Source organism: Tachysurus fulvidraco, chromosome 16, assembly GCF_022655615.1.
Source record: "Tachysurus fulvidraco isolate hzauxx_2018 chromosome 16, HZAU_PFXX_2.0, whole genome shotgun sequence".
Taxonomy (NCBI): Eukaryota; Metazoa; Chordata; class Actinopteri; order Siluriformes; family Bagridae; genus Tachysurus; species Tachysurus fulvidraco.
The window spans coordinates 2517319-2535513 of NC_062533.1; the positions used below are offsets into that span (position 1 = coordinate 2517319).

An 18195-nucleotide genomic window follows, 5' to 3' on the forward strand; every position below is an offset into this window, starting at 1 on the left:
GGTGGATGTTAATCTGTTTTCTGTTTATTTATTTAACGTGTTCTGTGCTACTTTTAGGCATGAGATGTGTGGGTCTAGAAACAGACACACTGGTGAGGAAGAAAAGATTGTTGCAGGAGGAAGGACTTATGGTGCGTTCATTTGCTTGTATATTTCTATTTTTTTTTTATTTTTATTTTTTACACCTGTACAGCTGCTATTATGATTGGTGACAACATATCCACTGTGAAGGTAGTGTAGTATTCAGGCCAGAGCCACAAATACAAAAGGAGAATGACATGAATTGAATTAGCCAGAAGCCCAAACCAAGTCCAGTGTTGAAAAAAAAAAAAAAAGCATAAGCCGCAGTCTTTATCAGTCTGTCTGGGGACAAAGAACCATGAGACTGCCCCAGATCCCTGAGATTGATCCAAAACAGCCACCATGTACACCCAGTCCTATGGGGGTTGAATGTGATATTCTGAGACTGGTTTTTCTTCATTGTTCATCTGAAACATGCTTCTACATACTTGCCCAGGTCCTGTCTCTCTGGAATCACAGCTTTAACTGCCACCCATGAATTTAAAAGCAATTTGGGAGAACCATGTTAAAGCTGCAGAGCAAAGTGATTTTAGTCATAGCACTTTTATATCATGGGTATGATTGATTCCTTGTGCAATCGGTAGCCAACAACGTGCCCTGATCGATCAGGGAGATTCTGATTCAGCTGATTTCACAGAAAAAACGGTTGCAGGTACAAGAATAAATAATAATAAGTGGTGTTCAATTAACTAATGGCCAAAAGAAATCCATACAGAATGCAAACAGACCTTGATTAAGGAAAGTGCCTCCCCACCAGTACGAGGGAGAGAGTACGCTCATGATCTATCTGATTACCCACAAGCTTTTAACAAATCCTCCAACTTTACCCCGTCCCACATAGGGGTAATGTGGGCCACAGTTGGTGCATTGCAGCAAGAGAATCTGTAAAATCATCTCCTATCTAACATGTTCCTGTTTTAATCAGTGTTGCATATTTGTATTTACATCAATAGAGACGTGGCATTCTGGGATTAGGTCTGCATGCAATAGAGGCAGCATGTTGGAGACCCCTGCCCTAGGGTAATAAGTATAGAGTGCACACTCATTATTATGATGCACATGTTATGTGATCATCATGCAAACCCCGTGAGATGTTGACTAGTATGCTTAGTGCCAGTTATAACCTTACTGATGCATTACTCCCGAGGCAGAGCCATGTGAAGATGGGAAGTTACGTCTGCTATATGAGGAGTAATTATTTCTACCGAATGAATATTTAACCCAAGAGTTTTTGAATTTTTAGACTTTTCTTATTCCATAAATTCACCGATCTGCATTCCAGTCTTTGTGAGTTTTTCCTATCCAAGTCTTTTTACCCTGTATCTTAGACCAGTGGTCCCCAACCTTTTTTTCGCCGCGGACCGGGCAATGTTTGATAATTTTACCGCGGCCCCGCTGGGGGTGGCGGCTATACAATTAAATTAAAATTAATTGTTTTAATTTAATTGTATTTAAACATGCCTTTTTAACTCACTACAACACTAAATCAATGAGAACCCTGAGCTTGTTTCTGTACAAAGAGACGGTTCCATCTGGGGTAATAGGAGACAATGACACCCGAAGTGTGTCGCTTATGTCCAGATATCACGATATTTTGCGCATGCGCGGTATCGGTGCGGCTTTAGGTGACGTCTCTCAGCTCCCGGTTAACCTCTCGCCCATGGAAAGTCGCACAAACCCGAGAGAAATACACCACACTAAATAACATGGAAATAATTTAATGTTCCTTGGGCGGCCCGGTACCATTTGGTCCACGGACCGGTACCGATCAGCGGCCCGAGCGTTGGGGACCACTGCCTTAGACCATTGCTGATTAAGATTCTTTGGTCACCATGGCATCCAGATGCCGCCAGATGCTGAGCCATGTCCTTGCTGTACTTCTGGATGACTTGGAAATGACCCTTTCAGACCACAGGTGGGCGACCTGGCAGGACTGTTTCAATGCCTTTATTTTTGTTGCCCTTGTCATGTGATTTTACTAATGTTTTGGTTCCCATGTGTGCTTTTCCCTCCTGCTGAAAATGAGGGTTTGATCTGTTCCTGTGGGGGTGTCACTATAATAATCCTCTTTGTTTATAATAATCCCTTTGAGAATGGCCTTGTGAGTCAAGTTCTGTGATCTGTGGCAATAGGAGTGGAATGATGTGATTAAAAGTTAGTGATGCTCAAGTATGTCCGGCACAAACCTCATGTAACAGACCTTTTTCACAGCAGTCATATCGACATGAAAGAGTCCAAAGGAGGACAAAGACAAGTACTCGCAATGGCATGAATTAGGATCCCATTCGATTTAGGTTTAACAGAATAGAAGCCTTTATTTGGTCACATATACATTACAGCACAGTGAAATTCTTCCTTCACATATTTTGGAACTTTGGTGGTTGGGGTCAGAGCACAGGGTCGGCCATCATACAGCACCTGGAGCAGAGACGGTTAAAAACCTTGCTCAAAGACCCAACAGTGCCACCATCCTTAAGTGTAAGGGGATTTCACACTAATGACCTGCTGTTTTAGCCATAAAAGCTGTTTTTATTTTTATGTATTTTTTAATTTATTTAAATTAAAGTAGGACGCTTTCTTTAAAATGCACCTTTTTTTGTTGTTGTTGGAAGTGTTGAAGTCTTCTAGTCTCATTGCTAGAGTAGCTTGTGAGCTTAATTAAAGAAGAAGCCTTAAAGAAGCCTTTATTATCGTCACATATACTGTACATTACAGTGGAACTCTTTTCTTCACATACCCCAGCTGAGGAGGTTAGGACAGAGTGCAGGGGCGACTGCAACTGATGTGTAATGTTCAACCTTTTTCACATGGAAACAAACTTTAGTTTTACTTAAACACAGGATTTGGAACAACCAGAGCTCATTATTACAAACACATAAGACATTATATGTGAAATAAAAGCCACATCAGTGATGTTCATGTCACAAACTTTGACCCTACACTTTTTGACAAACTCTCCCACATTAAAGGGCAGATTTTGCTGTTTCTGCTGCCACAATAAAGCTTTACAGCCTTTACAGCAGCTTCACTTTTTATTTAGCTTTCATGAACATAGTCTGATGGGAAACCAGACTGTTTTTCATCTCCTCCACCTTCTGGAGCTTCTGCTTTACGTCCAGGTCCTTATACTTCTCATAATGTTCCGTGTCATAGCGTCTCCTTATGTTATATTCTGTCGTTACAGACACGTTAGCTCCGTTAGCACACGAGACAAACAGGTCTGTCCTTTATAATCATGAACAGATAATCTGCCTCCCTGCTGTCCTGTAAGCTCCTATTGTCCATCTGTCGTTTGGACATTTTTGTGGAGGGTGAATTAACTTGCCCGATGTGACTGTAACAGGGTTGTTAACGTCTGCCAACAGAGAATGAGGGGCGCTTATGTTCGTGACTACGCGTCGATACAGTGGCAAGGCATTCTGGGATTTGTAGTATTAGCGGAGCACGCGGCTAGTCAGCTGTAATGCACATCTGATATGATCTCACGGGCCAAATATAATTACACTGCGGGCCAAATTTTGACACCCCTGTTTTAGATGGTCAGTGATAAGGCAGTGAAAACTAGTGAAGGTGTACAGTAAGTTGTTCAGAGCCAAAGGGAATAAAATGAGAGATGATTAATTAATGGTAGTTTAGCAACTCTAGCAACGAGGGAAATGTTGACTTAAGTCTGCCAACGGGTTACGCAGCATAGCACATGAAACATCTTACATCTGATGATACAAAAAATAATAATTTGGATGAAAGGAAGCTTGGAGGACAGAATACCTGTAACTTAGAGCTTAGTAGCAAGCTGTTAAGGAGATCGCAACATATGGTGTACATTTGGTCCAAATCGTGTCCAAATGATGAGAAAAACAAAGGAGAAAAAGAGCACACCAAGTTTTCACCAAACCAAAGTTAGGTTTCAGAGTGAGGTTTTATTTAAAGTGAAAAATCCTCCTAAATGTGAATAAAATGCATTTGTATGTTGCACCCTACAGGGCTTCTGGAGAACTAGACAAGCACCAGGGAAGCAGAGACAACATTAGACTTCGTGTGACTTCTATACATAGACATTTATTTAGCTTGGGAAAAAAAAAAAAAAAAAAAAATCTCAGTTCATGCAATTCATTTATAAAAATCATGTAAACAGGTTCCCTTGGAGATATTTGCTTAATGCACAACAGTTTTCCCCCACAGTTTTAAATAAAAATGGAATGTTTTAAAGCCAATTTTAGTCAACAGAATTTAAGTCGGGAAACATTAAACATGAACAGCAAAAATATTGATTTAATTTAACTGGACATTGTATAGATGGTTGTTTATTGCTATAGGGATTAAAATGAGACACACACACGCGCACGCACGCACACACACACACACACACACACACACGCGCGCACACACACACGCACACACACGCACGCACACACACACGCGCACACACACACGCGCACACACACACACACACACACACACACACACACACACACACACACACACACACACACACACACATTCCCTGATGCAGAATACTTACAACCCTATCTGACAGGAGTAAAGAAGCCTGAACAGAGGTTACACCTCTAGTGTACACAAACAAAGGACAAATGTCAATCTCTTGAATGCTATTAAGACAAATATATGATTCATTACATAAATATATCCAATATGTAAATCCTGTTGATACAACCTAAGATAGAGGTGGTTGCTAAGACATTTTATCGATAGGTCATCCACAGTGTTTGGGGATTTAGAAACATAGAAATGTAGATTTTTTTTTTTCCCCCTACCTCTGTTTTTTTTTTTTTTTTCCCCCCCTTTCCCTACCTGTGTATACGCATGTACGTATATTCCCATTCTGTGCAATGGCTGGTAAAAATATATCTTGCTGCAAAGCTAAGCAATAAACGAGGTTCCGATATTAACACTTGTAAAACAGGCACAATAGTATCACCCTGGATGAAAATGTAAGGAAAGGATTAAAGGAAAGCTCCCTCTGGACAAAGCGACAGAATACATAGTGACTATAGCAGCGGAGAGGTTATATTATAATCCAGAGTAATCTGAAGTGGGATTAATATCCAAAGATTATTGCTGCAATCGTACTAGCGTGTGGGGAGAAAAACAAAACAAAACAAACAAAGAAAACTACCCCATGACATAACGATGAAGAAAACAAGAGAATCCCATTTCTGACTTTATACAGCTTCAGTAGTATTAAATTGCAAATCGGCCCATGTGAATGTGGAGCCTGCAGATCCAGCACAGTAGTATATAGTAAGGCCTCAATTGTTGTTGGCAAAAATAAAAAAAATAAAAAGGAGGGAAAAAAAAAGACAGCAAGAAAAAAACCATATACATCAGTCTTAATTACACCGCTCTATACCATAAAAAATGCTCATTATGTGCAAATGTAAATCTTACAATTTCTGGAGTAGGTCAGTGACTCAGGGATTAAGGGAATGATATCTGCCACTCGTGGACTAGCATCGAGTCGTGACGCCTCGGTTTCAGCAGCACACCTTATGTTGATTGTACCTGCTTTTTTAATTTCTCTATCTCCATCTGAAAATGAGAAAACTGCATTAATACGTTTGATCGTAAATCACCGCGACTTGTATTGAATCACTACTTCTTCTGTCTGAATCCAGCTTAGCTCTGCAAATCACTGCTTTCTTTACTCTTATGAGAGATCCTAATTATCACCAGATTATGTCCAGAGAGCGTGAGAGGGGCAACGGAGCCATCGGGAACGATTCCGCTGAGAGCAATTTACCTGCAGAGCCACACGTTTCAACCGCTCTTCATCCAGCTCACTTCTTAGGTCTGAAAGCTCTCTCCTGCAGGAAAAACAAACAAAAAAACATTACGACTCCGTTTATTACAGATGAAAGTAAGAACACGAACATGAAACGGAATCGAGTGGAAAACTTACGCACGACTACACGATGCTGTAGACCTGATGTGAGCATGTGCAATTTTTTTTTGCAGTTAAAATTAAAAGAGAGGGAAAAGCGTCGAGGGTGAAAGCCTCTAAAGTACGACATGTAAACCGGGGGAAAGTGTTAAGTGCAGGAACAGCGGCATCGAAAGAAATGGAAGTGATGCAGAACAATAGCAGTGGGGTTTGTTTGAGTCATATGGAAAACTACGTATGATGGAAACATGAGGTCATCTCTCAACATCACTCTACAAGGTGGAAACTGTTAGTGTAGAAATATAAAGAGATGGAGCGGTCGGTCTTACGTTTGCTGCGTCTTCAGTAACTCTACAGACAGCAGCAGCTCCTTAATCTGAGTCCTGATCTCATCGATTTCTTTGCCTTTCCCTTCGTCCACCACAGTTTTCGCTCTGGGCTCGGGAGTGGAAAAACTTGCAGCCTTATGCACACTGGATGGAGTTACGTGGGAAAGCTGTACAGAGACAAGTAAAATGGGAGAAAAACACAAGTTTGGGGAAAATATTCACATTTTGATTGAACACTGACAAACGAAGCTTTAAAAGAATTGCATTTGCATATGAGTTTCATGCTGCTGTAATGACACACGGTGCTGCACTTGGTCACAGCACACATTTAAACATGATGCTGTAGAAGGCAGTTTAACGTAAGAAGCATGCACCTTTCTCCTATGGTAATGCTCGCTAGTTTCCACTACAGGTCTTCTCGGGTCTAAAGAATTGTACCCGACCCGAAGTGACCCGAATCACTTTTTACCCGAACCTGACGTAAATTATTTATTTTTTTTTAAAGAAAGACCCGACCCGAGAGAAACCCAAAAAAAATTAGACCCTGGTCCGACCCGACGGCAATTTTTTTAACCTGACTGGACCCGAATGTTGCGTAACTCTACACTAAAGTAACCGCTACAGCGTGGATTCAGAATTGATTGACAGGTCTGTTTCAACGAAAATTAGCTTACCGCCAGCCGCACGTCACCAGCTACACGTCGCCAGCTACATGTCGCAAGCGGTCTTGGCAAACAGAGGAGAGGTTGGAAAAGGACTCGAGTCGATGCACACACACGAGATACAGTAGTTCGGGTCTTCTCGGGTCTGTTCGGTAAAAACACGTTCATTTTAAATTACCCGAGACCCGACGCCGCTATTATTATACCCGACCCGTGTCCGAGGTACACATGAAAATTTTAGACCCGAACCCGCTCGGGTCGGACCTCGGGGTTTCGGATCTAAGTGGACCCGTGAAGACCTTTAGTTTCCACCCTCACGATCAAGCTTCTTATTCTACCTAGGCATCATGTCAGTACCGGGAAAATGAGCATCATCTCATTTTTTAAGAAAGGTTTTGGCACAGAGTCTCAGCTTAACAGCCGCATGTGTTACTGCATGCACGCATTGCGAGCGTGTCAGAATGTATGCTGAGAGCGGCCACTAGAGGGAAAGAGCGCTCGAACAAAAACCTGAATTTACACCAAAGGGTTTGTCAACGAAGAGCTGCAAGCTGAGGAGCATTCTGAGTTTTACTGCATGGATGATACAAATTCAGTTCCATTTCTCTGTATAGTGCTTTTAACAGGTCACATTGTCTCAAAGCAGCTTTACAGAAGTATAAAAAACAGAAAAAAGGACAAATAAATAAATAAATAAATAAATACATGAGTTAAAAATGTATTTAAAAATTTGCATTTAAGATACTATACATCTCTAAAATCTATCCCTAATGATCAAGCAGGAAATGAGGGTGGTGAGGAAAAACTCTCTGAGATGGAAGGAACCTTGAGAGGAACCAGACTTAGCACTGAACCTAATCCTCCTTTCTACACCAGTTTATAATAGTGGAGCCGAGAGCTCCTGGAGAACTGATGGGTTATCGCAGACTCGGAGTTCACCACAGACCCCACACTAATTCCTTCCTGCCAAAGTCTTCACATGATTGCTGATAAAGACCAGACCACACAGCTGACTCGCGCAACAACGGCTCAAAGGCGGCGAGGGAAACAACACGGGCATCGACTGCGAACCGAGTCTGTTTTCACAGAAAGCATTTTTAAACCAAAAGTATGCGCACCCTTGACTATCGAACACGAATTTCCCGAAATTCTAGCCACAAATTTAGAAGCGCACAATTGTACAGAATGACTTTGTATACTGTAGCTTTACATTTTGTCTTCACAGGAGCTAAGAGGCTCAAACCTGTTCCAGCATGACACTGTGCACAAAGCGAGCTTCATGCCAAGATGCCAAATACGTATGATGTTTATAAAGACATGGCATGAATCAGCTGATGAAAACTAACCTACCTTGAAATTTTCAGATGACTTTGGTCTCGGAGTTTCTTCTTCTTCTGTTTTGGAAGCTTTTTCGCAGGCTTCTTTGTTTGGCTGTAAAACAGATACCAATCACATTACACAAACAGACTGTGGACATCCTGACACTAAGACATTAAGGCTTTCAATATTTTGATATTCAAGTCAAAGAAACAAACAGAACATGAATGAAGATGTTTCCATTAACTACCGGTCCAGTCCTTATTAATATTTGGTATTGCTTGAATACCCTTAAATACGCTGTTAAAGGTGCGGTCTCCGATGTTTGAGAGCCAATGTTGGCATATAAAATCACCAAAACAAACACGCCCCTAACCCAAACGGGTCCCACCCCTGTAACGATAGCTCCGCCCACACATACATACGTAACCTGGGAGACTAACAGAAAGAAACGTGTCTTTATCATAGCTGAAGGGAAGAACAATACGATTGTAGATAAACAAACAAGCAAAAATGCCACACAAGCATAATGATGTAAAGGACAAAGGCATATATTAGTTCTGTGTAACAAAGCAAAACCAACGTTACTCACCTATCGAGAAGGAAAAAAGCGCCTCGGCGTCTTAAGTAAAGTCGGCCACATATTCACAGGTCGGAGTTTCCCGAGTCGATAACTCCTGAGCTAAACGCTGTTACTACACAAAACGCGGTTGTAGCTGCCTCTCTACATTACTACGATAGAAAAGAGGTGTTATTTGTGTAGTAACAGCGTTTAGCTCAGGAGTTATTGACTCGGGAAACTCCAACCTGTGAATATGTGGCCGACTTCCTGCTCCTTCAGTTCTCTCCAGCGCTGGAAAGCTGATCCTATATTAACACGTCCTACTTCTTGTCCTTATCGTAAGTCTTTCTTCTCTTTCTTTTTTTGTTTTTATCCTCCATGTCGATGTTAAAACCGTTTTCTGCTAATGTCACACACGCACACTGGACACTCCCTCCGCACATATTAATAAGCCCCGCCCCTTTCTGCTCATTGGCTACACGTTTGTTTTGATTTTTGTTTTGTTTGTCGTCCAGACTCATTTTCTGAAGCATTTCTCAAACATCGGAGACCCCACCTTTAACTGGGAGGGTGCTATTGCACCATTTGGCCTGGCTGCATCCTTGACCCTTTTTTTTTGATAAGTTCAATATCAGATCATCTGCTGGTCATAATGATAATTCCATGTAAACCTAATTGATCCTATAAGGCTGATGTTTATTAAAAGCAAAGAGCTGCAGTTTTACTCACAGACTGGCTTCCACTGAAATGAGCTGGGAGTCGCCTGCCAGGCATCTTTGGTCTGTTTGCGGTCGGGTGAGACAACTTTTCAGAGGTAGCGGACATTTCATCAAAACTCATAAGATCTAATAGATGAACAAGACAAACAAACAAACGTTATGTTAACGCCCAGAACATCCGATACGTGACCAGATTACTCAGAGTAGTCCTGAGCACTGTACACAGCAGCGTGGTGTACAAACTAAACTATGCTAGAAGATATTTATGAGTTGGAGGATTTCATGCTTTTCTGTGCACCACATCAGATTTATGGTGAACGTACTAGCTAAGATCACATTTCAAGATTTTTCTCCCTAATTTAGTAATGGCAAAAGTATCTATTTAATTGATAATTAGTAACTGATACAGGACAGATGATGACACTCCTTACTCCCTTAAGGGCACAGCCACAAATGGCTTTGGCATCACTATCACTAAATAATCGGGCGTACAGATACATGTTGCATCACCGCCGTACACACACGCCAATATTTAAGCTTTACATTTTGAAAGATGCACTACATATATTTTCCTGAGAGAAAGATATCGAACAAAACACATTTCAAATCTTCTGTGATCTAACCGATGGAGCTGAATATTATTAACTGGTATATTTTAGCTCTCTCTTTATTACCACTTTATTGGGTTACTCACCCGAGTTTGTGGTCTTCTCAGCCCAGTCCCCGGAGAGTGTTTTTGGTTTGCTGGGTAACGACGGTTCGGTGTCTGACTTTGGTCGTGTGTTTGGCACCTCCCCATTATGCCTGGGCGGAAACAAAGGATAGAGTAATGTAATGTCAGATGAAAACAAATAGCTAGATCAGAAATCAAAGGTACATCCTAATATGTTGAGCATCACTCACTTAGCTACTGGAGACGGAGCAAGAGGTTTTTCAGGTCGTCTTGGCTGCAGTGCCACTGGACGCAGCAGTCCTTTTCCCGGAGGGGGAACAGGCTTTTTAGGGGGCACAATGGGAGCTGGCTTGGCAGGTTTGTCTCCCAGAGCCCTGTCAACTTTTATTTGAAAAGACAAGTAAATGAGATCACTTCACCTCGAAGGACAAAATGTCCATTATATAATGACCACGAGTTTGAAATACAAAGGCAGAAATACAAAAATAAAACAAATACAGCAGCACATCAAAACTCATTTGTTTATAAAAATGCCAGCCACACACACCCAGGTGTAATTTGCACCTCTATCTACCCTTGAATCTCCTGATTAGGTCACCGGGACCTTGATGTCTCCGTATGAGACGAGAGGTCGAACTAAGCGTCTCAAGACCCCCGTTAACGTTGCCTGGATTGTGGTTACTGAGACCCAAATCTGAAGCCAAAAGCCTGGGGGTAAGTTTGTACTGATGTAAGCCATGATGGGTGGGTGGTGCAGGCAGTTAGACACATTGCCAGTTGGGTGGAGCAGGCAGATGATGGACAGCTTTCAGAAATACTTTAGTTGGTTTTTAGTTAAATGAGACTTTTAATTTCAGTAATTTCAGTAGAAGTTTTATAGCATTATTATAAATAAATATAAATTTTTAAATATATAATATATAAATAAATGCTGCTCATACTAACACACGTGTCTTACACCATGCCACGCTAATAAACAACCGGAGTGCCAGAAGACCTACCACTATGCTCCCCACAAGCGTATATCCCACATCTGATACGCTCTTAGCTTCAGCAACCCAATAAGAACTAGTGTTGTGGTGTGGGCAATGTTTTGGACTGTACAGCTTTCTGTTGCCAGCCTTTGCACTTCAGCTGCATTGATCTCCTTAATGAAGTGGTGGAGGAAGCTTGGTGGGAGAAGCACTCAAAAGACTGCTGGGTCCTGAAGTATACTGTACAGAACAGGTACGGATTGTTTCTGCCTTTTTTTTATTTTTTATCTTAGTCTAAAGTCAACAAGCTCCACCAAAGATGGACAGATTTGGGTCACGGCACCATACGATGCCACAATCAGTGATTTTAGAACATCAGTGTGTCTCCAAGAAGGACCAAAGAAGTGTTATAGGACGAGTTTCTGAATGTCATGAGCCTCTTATTTGTGCAGTTGCAGCTCATGAATCAGTCATTTCAGCTGTCTGGTAGTTTGTAACTGCTACCTGAGTGTGTTGTGTCAGAGCAAGAGCAGGGGATGTCTGAGTCAAACACTGTGCTCACTAATAACTGCGTAGGAAGTCAGTGAATAACTGGTGCATGGCTGACTACAAAGGGATACAGGCACGGCCTTAACGAACGCTCATCTTACGGCATGGCACTAAACAAATACTCGGTGGAAAAATTAATTAATTAATAAATAAATAAATAAATAAATAAATAAATAAATAAATAGGGAAACTCTGCCTCAAAGCGGTGTAAGATTGGAACTAGATAATCTACCAGACTCGATCATGAACATATATTCTGTTGTTTGAAAAAAAAAACATGCATTTTCTATATGACTTGTTTTATAAAACTGTACATCATTACGTATTAAATGGCTTATTTATTTATTTATTTATTTATTTATTTATTTACCCATTCATTTATTTATTTATTTAAAAATTCCATCTTATAGCTTTAGAAACCAGAAACCGACCCCTCCCAGTAGGATCACTAGTAACTGCTTACAAATATTAAGTTAGATATGAAGTCAATAGCTAAAACGTTTCCCGATGAAGGATATCACAACGGCGTCGACTGATATATTCCCGACGTTAATAGACTTATTCTCGTACTTTCCCGAACACTTTTCGTAAACGGTTTTAAGCAACGTCCTCCGAAGTAAGTATGAGACGAAGTGAGAGCTATAATCTTCATCTTTCCTTTTCTATAATCTTCACTGATCGACTGAGACGACCCACACGGGACACTGAGCCCTATGTCTTATTACATTAAATTTCCTTTAGCTTTTGGGTTATTTTTTTCGGGACATAAAAAAAAGGTCATATTTAATTTATTCAAGTTACATCACCACAAACAATATAAACAAACAAACAAAAATTTACACTAAAAATAATTTTTTTAATTTATTATTATTATTATTATTATTTTAAGTTTCACAGTTGCATGCTTTGTATCCTGACTAAACAAACATGAAGCATCATGATAAATATGTGGCTGATGCATCAGTTCACAGGAAGACATTTGCTCACAGGGTTTTCGAGGATGCTTTGTTTTTTTTTATAAAGTTTTGGACAGTAAAGTCAGATTCCACTTACCTTTATCTTCAGCTCGCGACTGTGCAGGTTTTTTGTCAGTACTCGGGACCTCTGGCTTCAATGCTAAAAAATGAAACATAGTGCATTAGCTGGACTTCTCCCTCTGTCCCACTTAATGTACTAAAGACAGTTCTAACATACAACAAACAAAAGAGCAAAACCACAGGCAAGAAGCAGATAAGCTGCAAATGCAGGCGCTGATTCCGTTTCCTGTGGGGGAAGAAAAAAGACGAGCCAGACGCTTATGCGAGCATCTTGCTAGGTTTACAGTATGGCTGACATACATAATATATACGTAACACTTTGAATACACCGAACGCTCTGCTATACTCTGCTTCTAACCAAGATTCATCTTCGTTGGGTGGTGAAGCTTCATAAGCTATTTTCAGAAGCATGTGGAGGTGAAAAAAAAACAAACAAATAAGAGTTAAAAATGACGACAAGCCCGAAATACTACAGGAAACGAAAGACGGTTAAAGACGACGCTCAACCTGCATGAGGTTATACAGTATAATACTTAAGAGAAAGTATCTAGAAACTAGCCCTGTGATTCATTCAGCCTCAGGAGGAGGAGGAGGTGGGGGTCTCGCTGAGCAGAATGCGGTCTTGAACTAAATGTACCATTTGACAGATGTACAGCATGAGGACAAGGAATAATAAGGTCATTGTGTGTCTAATTTCCTAGAGAACGCAATGCCATCATAATGTCAATGTCCTTTAAATAAATCGAGTAGCATTTAGTAATATTTAACATTTATTTGCCTTCTTACAAATATCAGAATACCATAAACCATGTTCCGAGGCAGACAATCTGATCCATATATTATATATTATAACAAGACGTAGTCCATGCACTTATCCGTCATGTTGGATAACTGCATGAGGAGGAGTATAGGGGTTCGGGTGTATACGTCGTCTGCTGCTGTTACGGTCTTCTCATTACAAGAATGACAAGAATAAAGAGTTCATCAGTGTGAGAGGATCAGCTGGTGATCACTGGGTGAAAGAGCATAAAGCTTCTTATGTCTTATGGCTGGTGGACCACTGACAGCCATTAGACTTTATTTCTGGCCATCTGAAAATCTTTACAACGACCACAATGTAAAAGAGAAACCGTTCTATAATACCTGCAGATTTGGACGGTGGTGGCGGCTTCCTCGGCTTCTGCAGTGAAACAGAGACAGTGTGGGGTTTTAATAGTGATAAAGGTGTATCTGAGGAACACAATCAAATATCCAGTTGATCTAAACTAAACATTTTTTTGGAAACGTCACGATTATCAAGTCGTTGGTTATTTTTTTTGAACGTTTTACTATCGCTGTGAAAAAGAACAGACAAAAATGTCATGTTTTATGAAACATTAAATGGAAGCACAGTTGGGATTTTAACAGATTTTCCTATCCGTCCGTTCGGAGTTGGCGAAGAAAAGGAAACGGCTAAAATATTTTAGGTGAAATTATTCAGCACGGATAACTCGCGCTTTTATAGAAATTAAATTGCACGAAGAACGTGTAAGACTAAAGCAAATACAAAAAAAAAAGGCAGCTTGCATTTTCAGTTTGTTATTTTAATCATCTCCGTCAGTTTGGCCGTATTTATATGTTCTCACGAGTCCGCGTTTTCTCTCTCTATCCAAGTCTAAATGATCTAAAAAAACGTCTTCGAGGCAAAATTTGTGAAACCGAAACTCGTGCATTCGGTTTTGCAAACAAAAGGGATGCCGTTTTCAAACGGTTTAGTGTGCTGTGAAAAAGCCACACTCTCTCCAGTGCAGGTATCTCGACGGTTAAGAAAACATCCACAGATGCTGGCCGACCCGAGGTCTGTTCGTCATACGTGGATTACTCAGTTAGCTCGATTGGATTGTTGCCGGTTTGACACGATCCATCCTCTGAGCTCGTTACCGAGACGACACGTCTGCGAGCTCAGAGCCGCTCAGGAGCAGGCTTATTGGACGTGAACAAGATTATATAAAGCATACAAGATGTGCTTCTTTTAAGAAATACAGAAGACGATGTGCACGCTTTAGTAATGCATTAAAATGAAGCAATTAAAATTGAGGTCGTGCAGTTAAATAAAAAAAAAACTGCTCTTGTTAAAAGTTCCAGGCTCCACTAATTATGGATGGATATTTTCACCTTTCAAAAAGCGACAGTATGGAGAAACAGTGTACTGCGTTTGCCTGATAAAATATCCAGTGACTGAAGGAGGACATTTATATATTTATATATTTCTACATATGGTTTAAAACTGTAAATAAAGATTGCACCGATATCTCTTTACAGAAGCAAATGACTTAACTGCTCAATTTGTGCTTATTTAAAACTCACAAAAGCATTAAGATGATTTCTGCTCGATGCATCTATCTGTTCGGTCACGTGTCGTACGGTCCACAGATTCACAGGCCAAGTGGTGTTATATATATTCCACTCATATAAAGAAGTGTGTGTCCTTACCTCTTCTGATTCTTGTTTGGGGGTCTGTTTAAATGAGCCTTTGGATAAGAATGTCTAAAAAAAAAAAAAAAACACATGAAAACAATCGTGGAGGATGATGAGAGTCATGAAATGATGAACACGTAGCAGAACAAGCAGGTTAGAATCACAGCACTGTTTTAGGAAAGCAGATAAACAAATTAAAAAAAAACTTTTTCTTTTTATTGCACAGATTTGTATTGTTCAGATTGTGACTCGTCAGTTCAGAGCACCACGTAACATGTTCCTGCACCCCATTTCCTGTGTTTCGTGCACAGTTGAGTTAACCTGGTTTCCATGTCAGAGGTTTGGCTTTTTGGTCACAATCCCTCCATAAGTCTTGTCTTGTTGAGAGAACACGAGTGTTTCCGGGTCACGATGGCTTCCACCAGTTATTTGCTGATGCCAATGCTTGACATCTTCCCATGTTGAAGGGGAGTAAACAAGACCTGTAGCAGCATCTGTCTGTTTCTAATGCAGTTTTAAGCCCCAACACTTCTGTTACACTTAATAACTGTGTTTCACCCTACATATGAAATTATCATTATCATCAGATATCATAATTATACACTAGACTCTGAGTGTCTGAGTGCGAGTCGTCTTCTTCTTTCGGCTTTTCCCTTCAGGGGTCGCCACGGCGAATCGTCTCTCTCCACCTGTCCCTATCTTCTGCCTCCTCAACACTTGCACCCACTAGCTTCATATCCTCATTAATTACATCCATATACCTCCTCTTTGGCCTTCCTCTTTGCCTCCTGCCTGGCAGCTCCATGTCCAACATTCTCCTACCGATATACTCCCTCTCCGTCCTCTGAATATGTCCAAACCATCTTAATCTGTCCTCCCTAACTTTGTCCCCCAAACGTCCAACATGAGCCGTCCCTCTGATGTACCCGTTCCTAATCCTGTCCAATCTTGTCCCTCCCAAAGAGAACCTCGACATCTTCAGCTCGACTACCTCTAGCTCTGACTCGTGTCTCTTCTTCAGTGACACTGTCTCTAAACCGTACAGCATGGCCGGTCTCACCACGGTCCTGTACACCTTCCCCTTGGTTCTCGCTGATATTTTCCTATCACACAGAACTCCTGACACCTTTCTCCACCCACTCCAACCCGCCTGCACTCGCTTCTTTACTTCTTTCCCACTCTCTCCATCGAGTGTCTGAGTGTCTACAAAGTTTGATTGACATCAAATCCTGTGCAGTCTCTGAGGTACTGAGGAAGGGTTTTTTGTTTTGTTTTGTTTAACAGAGTTTAGTGATGAAGAACAAAAATATTCCAGCTCCACTTTAGGGAAGAAGATCTGAGTGATGTGTTTGGGGAATTGAAATAAGAGAAGTTAAAAAATAATAATAAATATAAATAAAGTAATAAATAAGAATCGATGAAGTGCTTTATAGCTGACTGATAGAATGTGAGCTGTAACTTTTATCCAGTATCGATGCTGACAAACAAGTGTGATATGGAGATTTCTTGGTCAATGTCAGTAATCCAGCAGCACAGTGGGTGAGGTGTGGAAAATTCAGAAACTTGAACAATCAGTAGACGTGCTGTAGTAAGTTGTAAGCTTATCGCTTCGGTCTTCTGACTGTCAAAATCCTGAAGTTTGCAAACAGACGGGTGTTTGAACAATACCGAAACAACCCGAGTCTGAACACGCTTAGGACAGCGGAGATGTTGGTAGACTTCAGGTGAAGCCCCGTAACACTGGCAGCTCTCGACAGACCCGTGATAGCTGTAGTTTAGTTGCTGCAGGAAGTGAATCCTCTCCTGGTCTCTCTTGATGTGTGATGGAGTTGATGTTACTGTCTGACTTTAAGCTGAAAGACTCCACAGTCTTTACAGTACTGTTGAGGATGCTGAGAGCTGGCAGGGTTGCAAAGCTTCTCCTAAAGTCTACCAACATGTCCAGTCTGAAGCATGCTCTGCTCCAGGTTATTCATCTTCATCTTCAGGTTGGTCATCTTCAGACTAAGATGTCTGTGGAGAAACTCATCCCTAACCCTTTATACACTGGCTATCACCTGTTCTAACTCCTTCCCTTGCACAGGTGCTTTCAGCCACATAAGGATTAAATCAACCAGACAGCAGAGAAGCTTTTTCCTGCACACCATCACACCCATGACCAACTGGCTATAAGAACCTCACAAATCCCTTTTGTATTCAAAAACTACACCATCATAATCTGGCCTATTATCTCTAACCCACCTGCTACACTCAGCACCTTCTCACCACCAGATGCTGGGGGTCTTTTGATATTACATCATTCTTCGCCAGTATTCTTACCACTGATGTTGATACAGTACAATGGTTAAAAGACTGTAGGAGGACAGCACACTCTACATGACCTGATTTGCTCACTCCTAGACCGGTGGCATTTGGCAGACATTTATCTCATGTAAACAGCTGAGCAACTGGGGGTTTAAGGGACTTGCTGATTCAAACTCACAACCTTCCGGTCAGTAGTCCGACAGCTGAGCTACCACATCCCTGACATACTTGTACAGACAGAAACACCGCTGCACCACAAGTTCCCTGGTGTAGTCTACTGTGGCAAACCTATACATGAAGGGCACTGTACTGCTTCCAGAGGATGTCAGCAACCCTTTGTTTCCGATATGTCGATGACACCCGGCTAAAGAGGTCAGAGGTCAACTTCCACCAACATCAACTTCACCAGAGAAGACACCAATGACCACAGGTTGGCTTTCTAGGACTTTGCAGGTTCTCATAGGGACTGATGGAAAGCTAGAAATAGAAGTATACATGAAAAAAAAAGATCAATACCTGCTGTTTGATTCCTACCACCCACTGCAACACAAATCAGGAGTCATCAGGACACTACAACACAGTGCAGAATGCATCTCCAACTCAACACAAGCCAAAAAGAAAGGTAACCA

The 18195-nt window shown here is 41.2% G+C and overlaps 1 protein-coding gene across 2 annotated transcripts in view; it reads right to left on the reverse strand.

Moving 5' to 3' along the window:
- Positions 1-4882: 4882 nt before the first annotated feature.
- The window catches only part of LOC113647023 (CD2-associated protein), a 53836-nt gene continuing 40523 nt past the window's right edge, over positions 4883-18195 (reverse strand). For both annotated transcript variants that reach the window (XM_047801352.1, XM_047801351.1), the window contains exons 10-19: positions 15278-15331; positions 13949-13985; positions 12822-12884; positions 10476-10626; positions 10267-10376; positions 9583-9698; positions 8325-8405; positions 6313-6479; positions 5843-5906; positions 4883-5631 (exon numbers count right to left, since the gene is read on the reverse strand). In XM_047801352.1, coding sequence (XP_047657308.1) covers positions 5590-5631; positions 5843-5906; positions 6313-6479; positions 8325-8405; positions 9583-9698; positions 10267-10376; positions 10476-10626; positions 12822-12884; positions 13949-13985; positions 15278-15331 — 885 coding nt within the window. In that variant the 3' untranslated portion in view covers positions 4883-5589. The remainder of the gene's footprint in view (positions 5632-5842; positions 5907-6312; positions 6480-8324; positions 8406-9582; positions 9699-10266; positions 10377-10475; positions 10627-12821; positions 12885-13948; positions 13986-15277; positions 15332-18195) is intronic.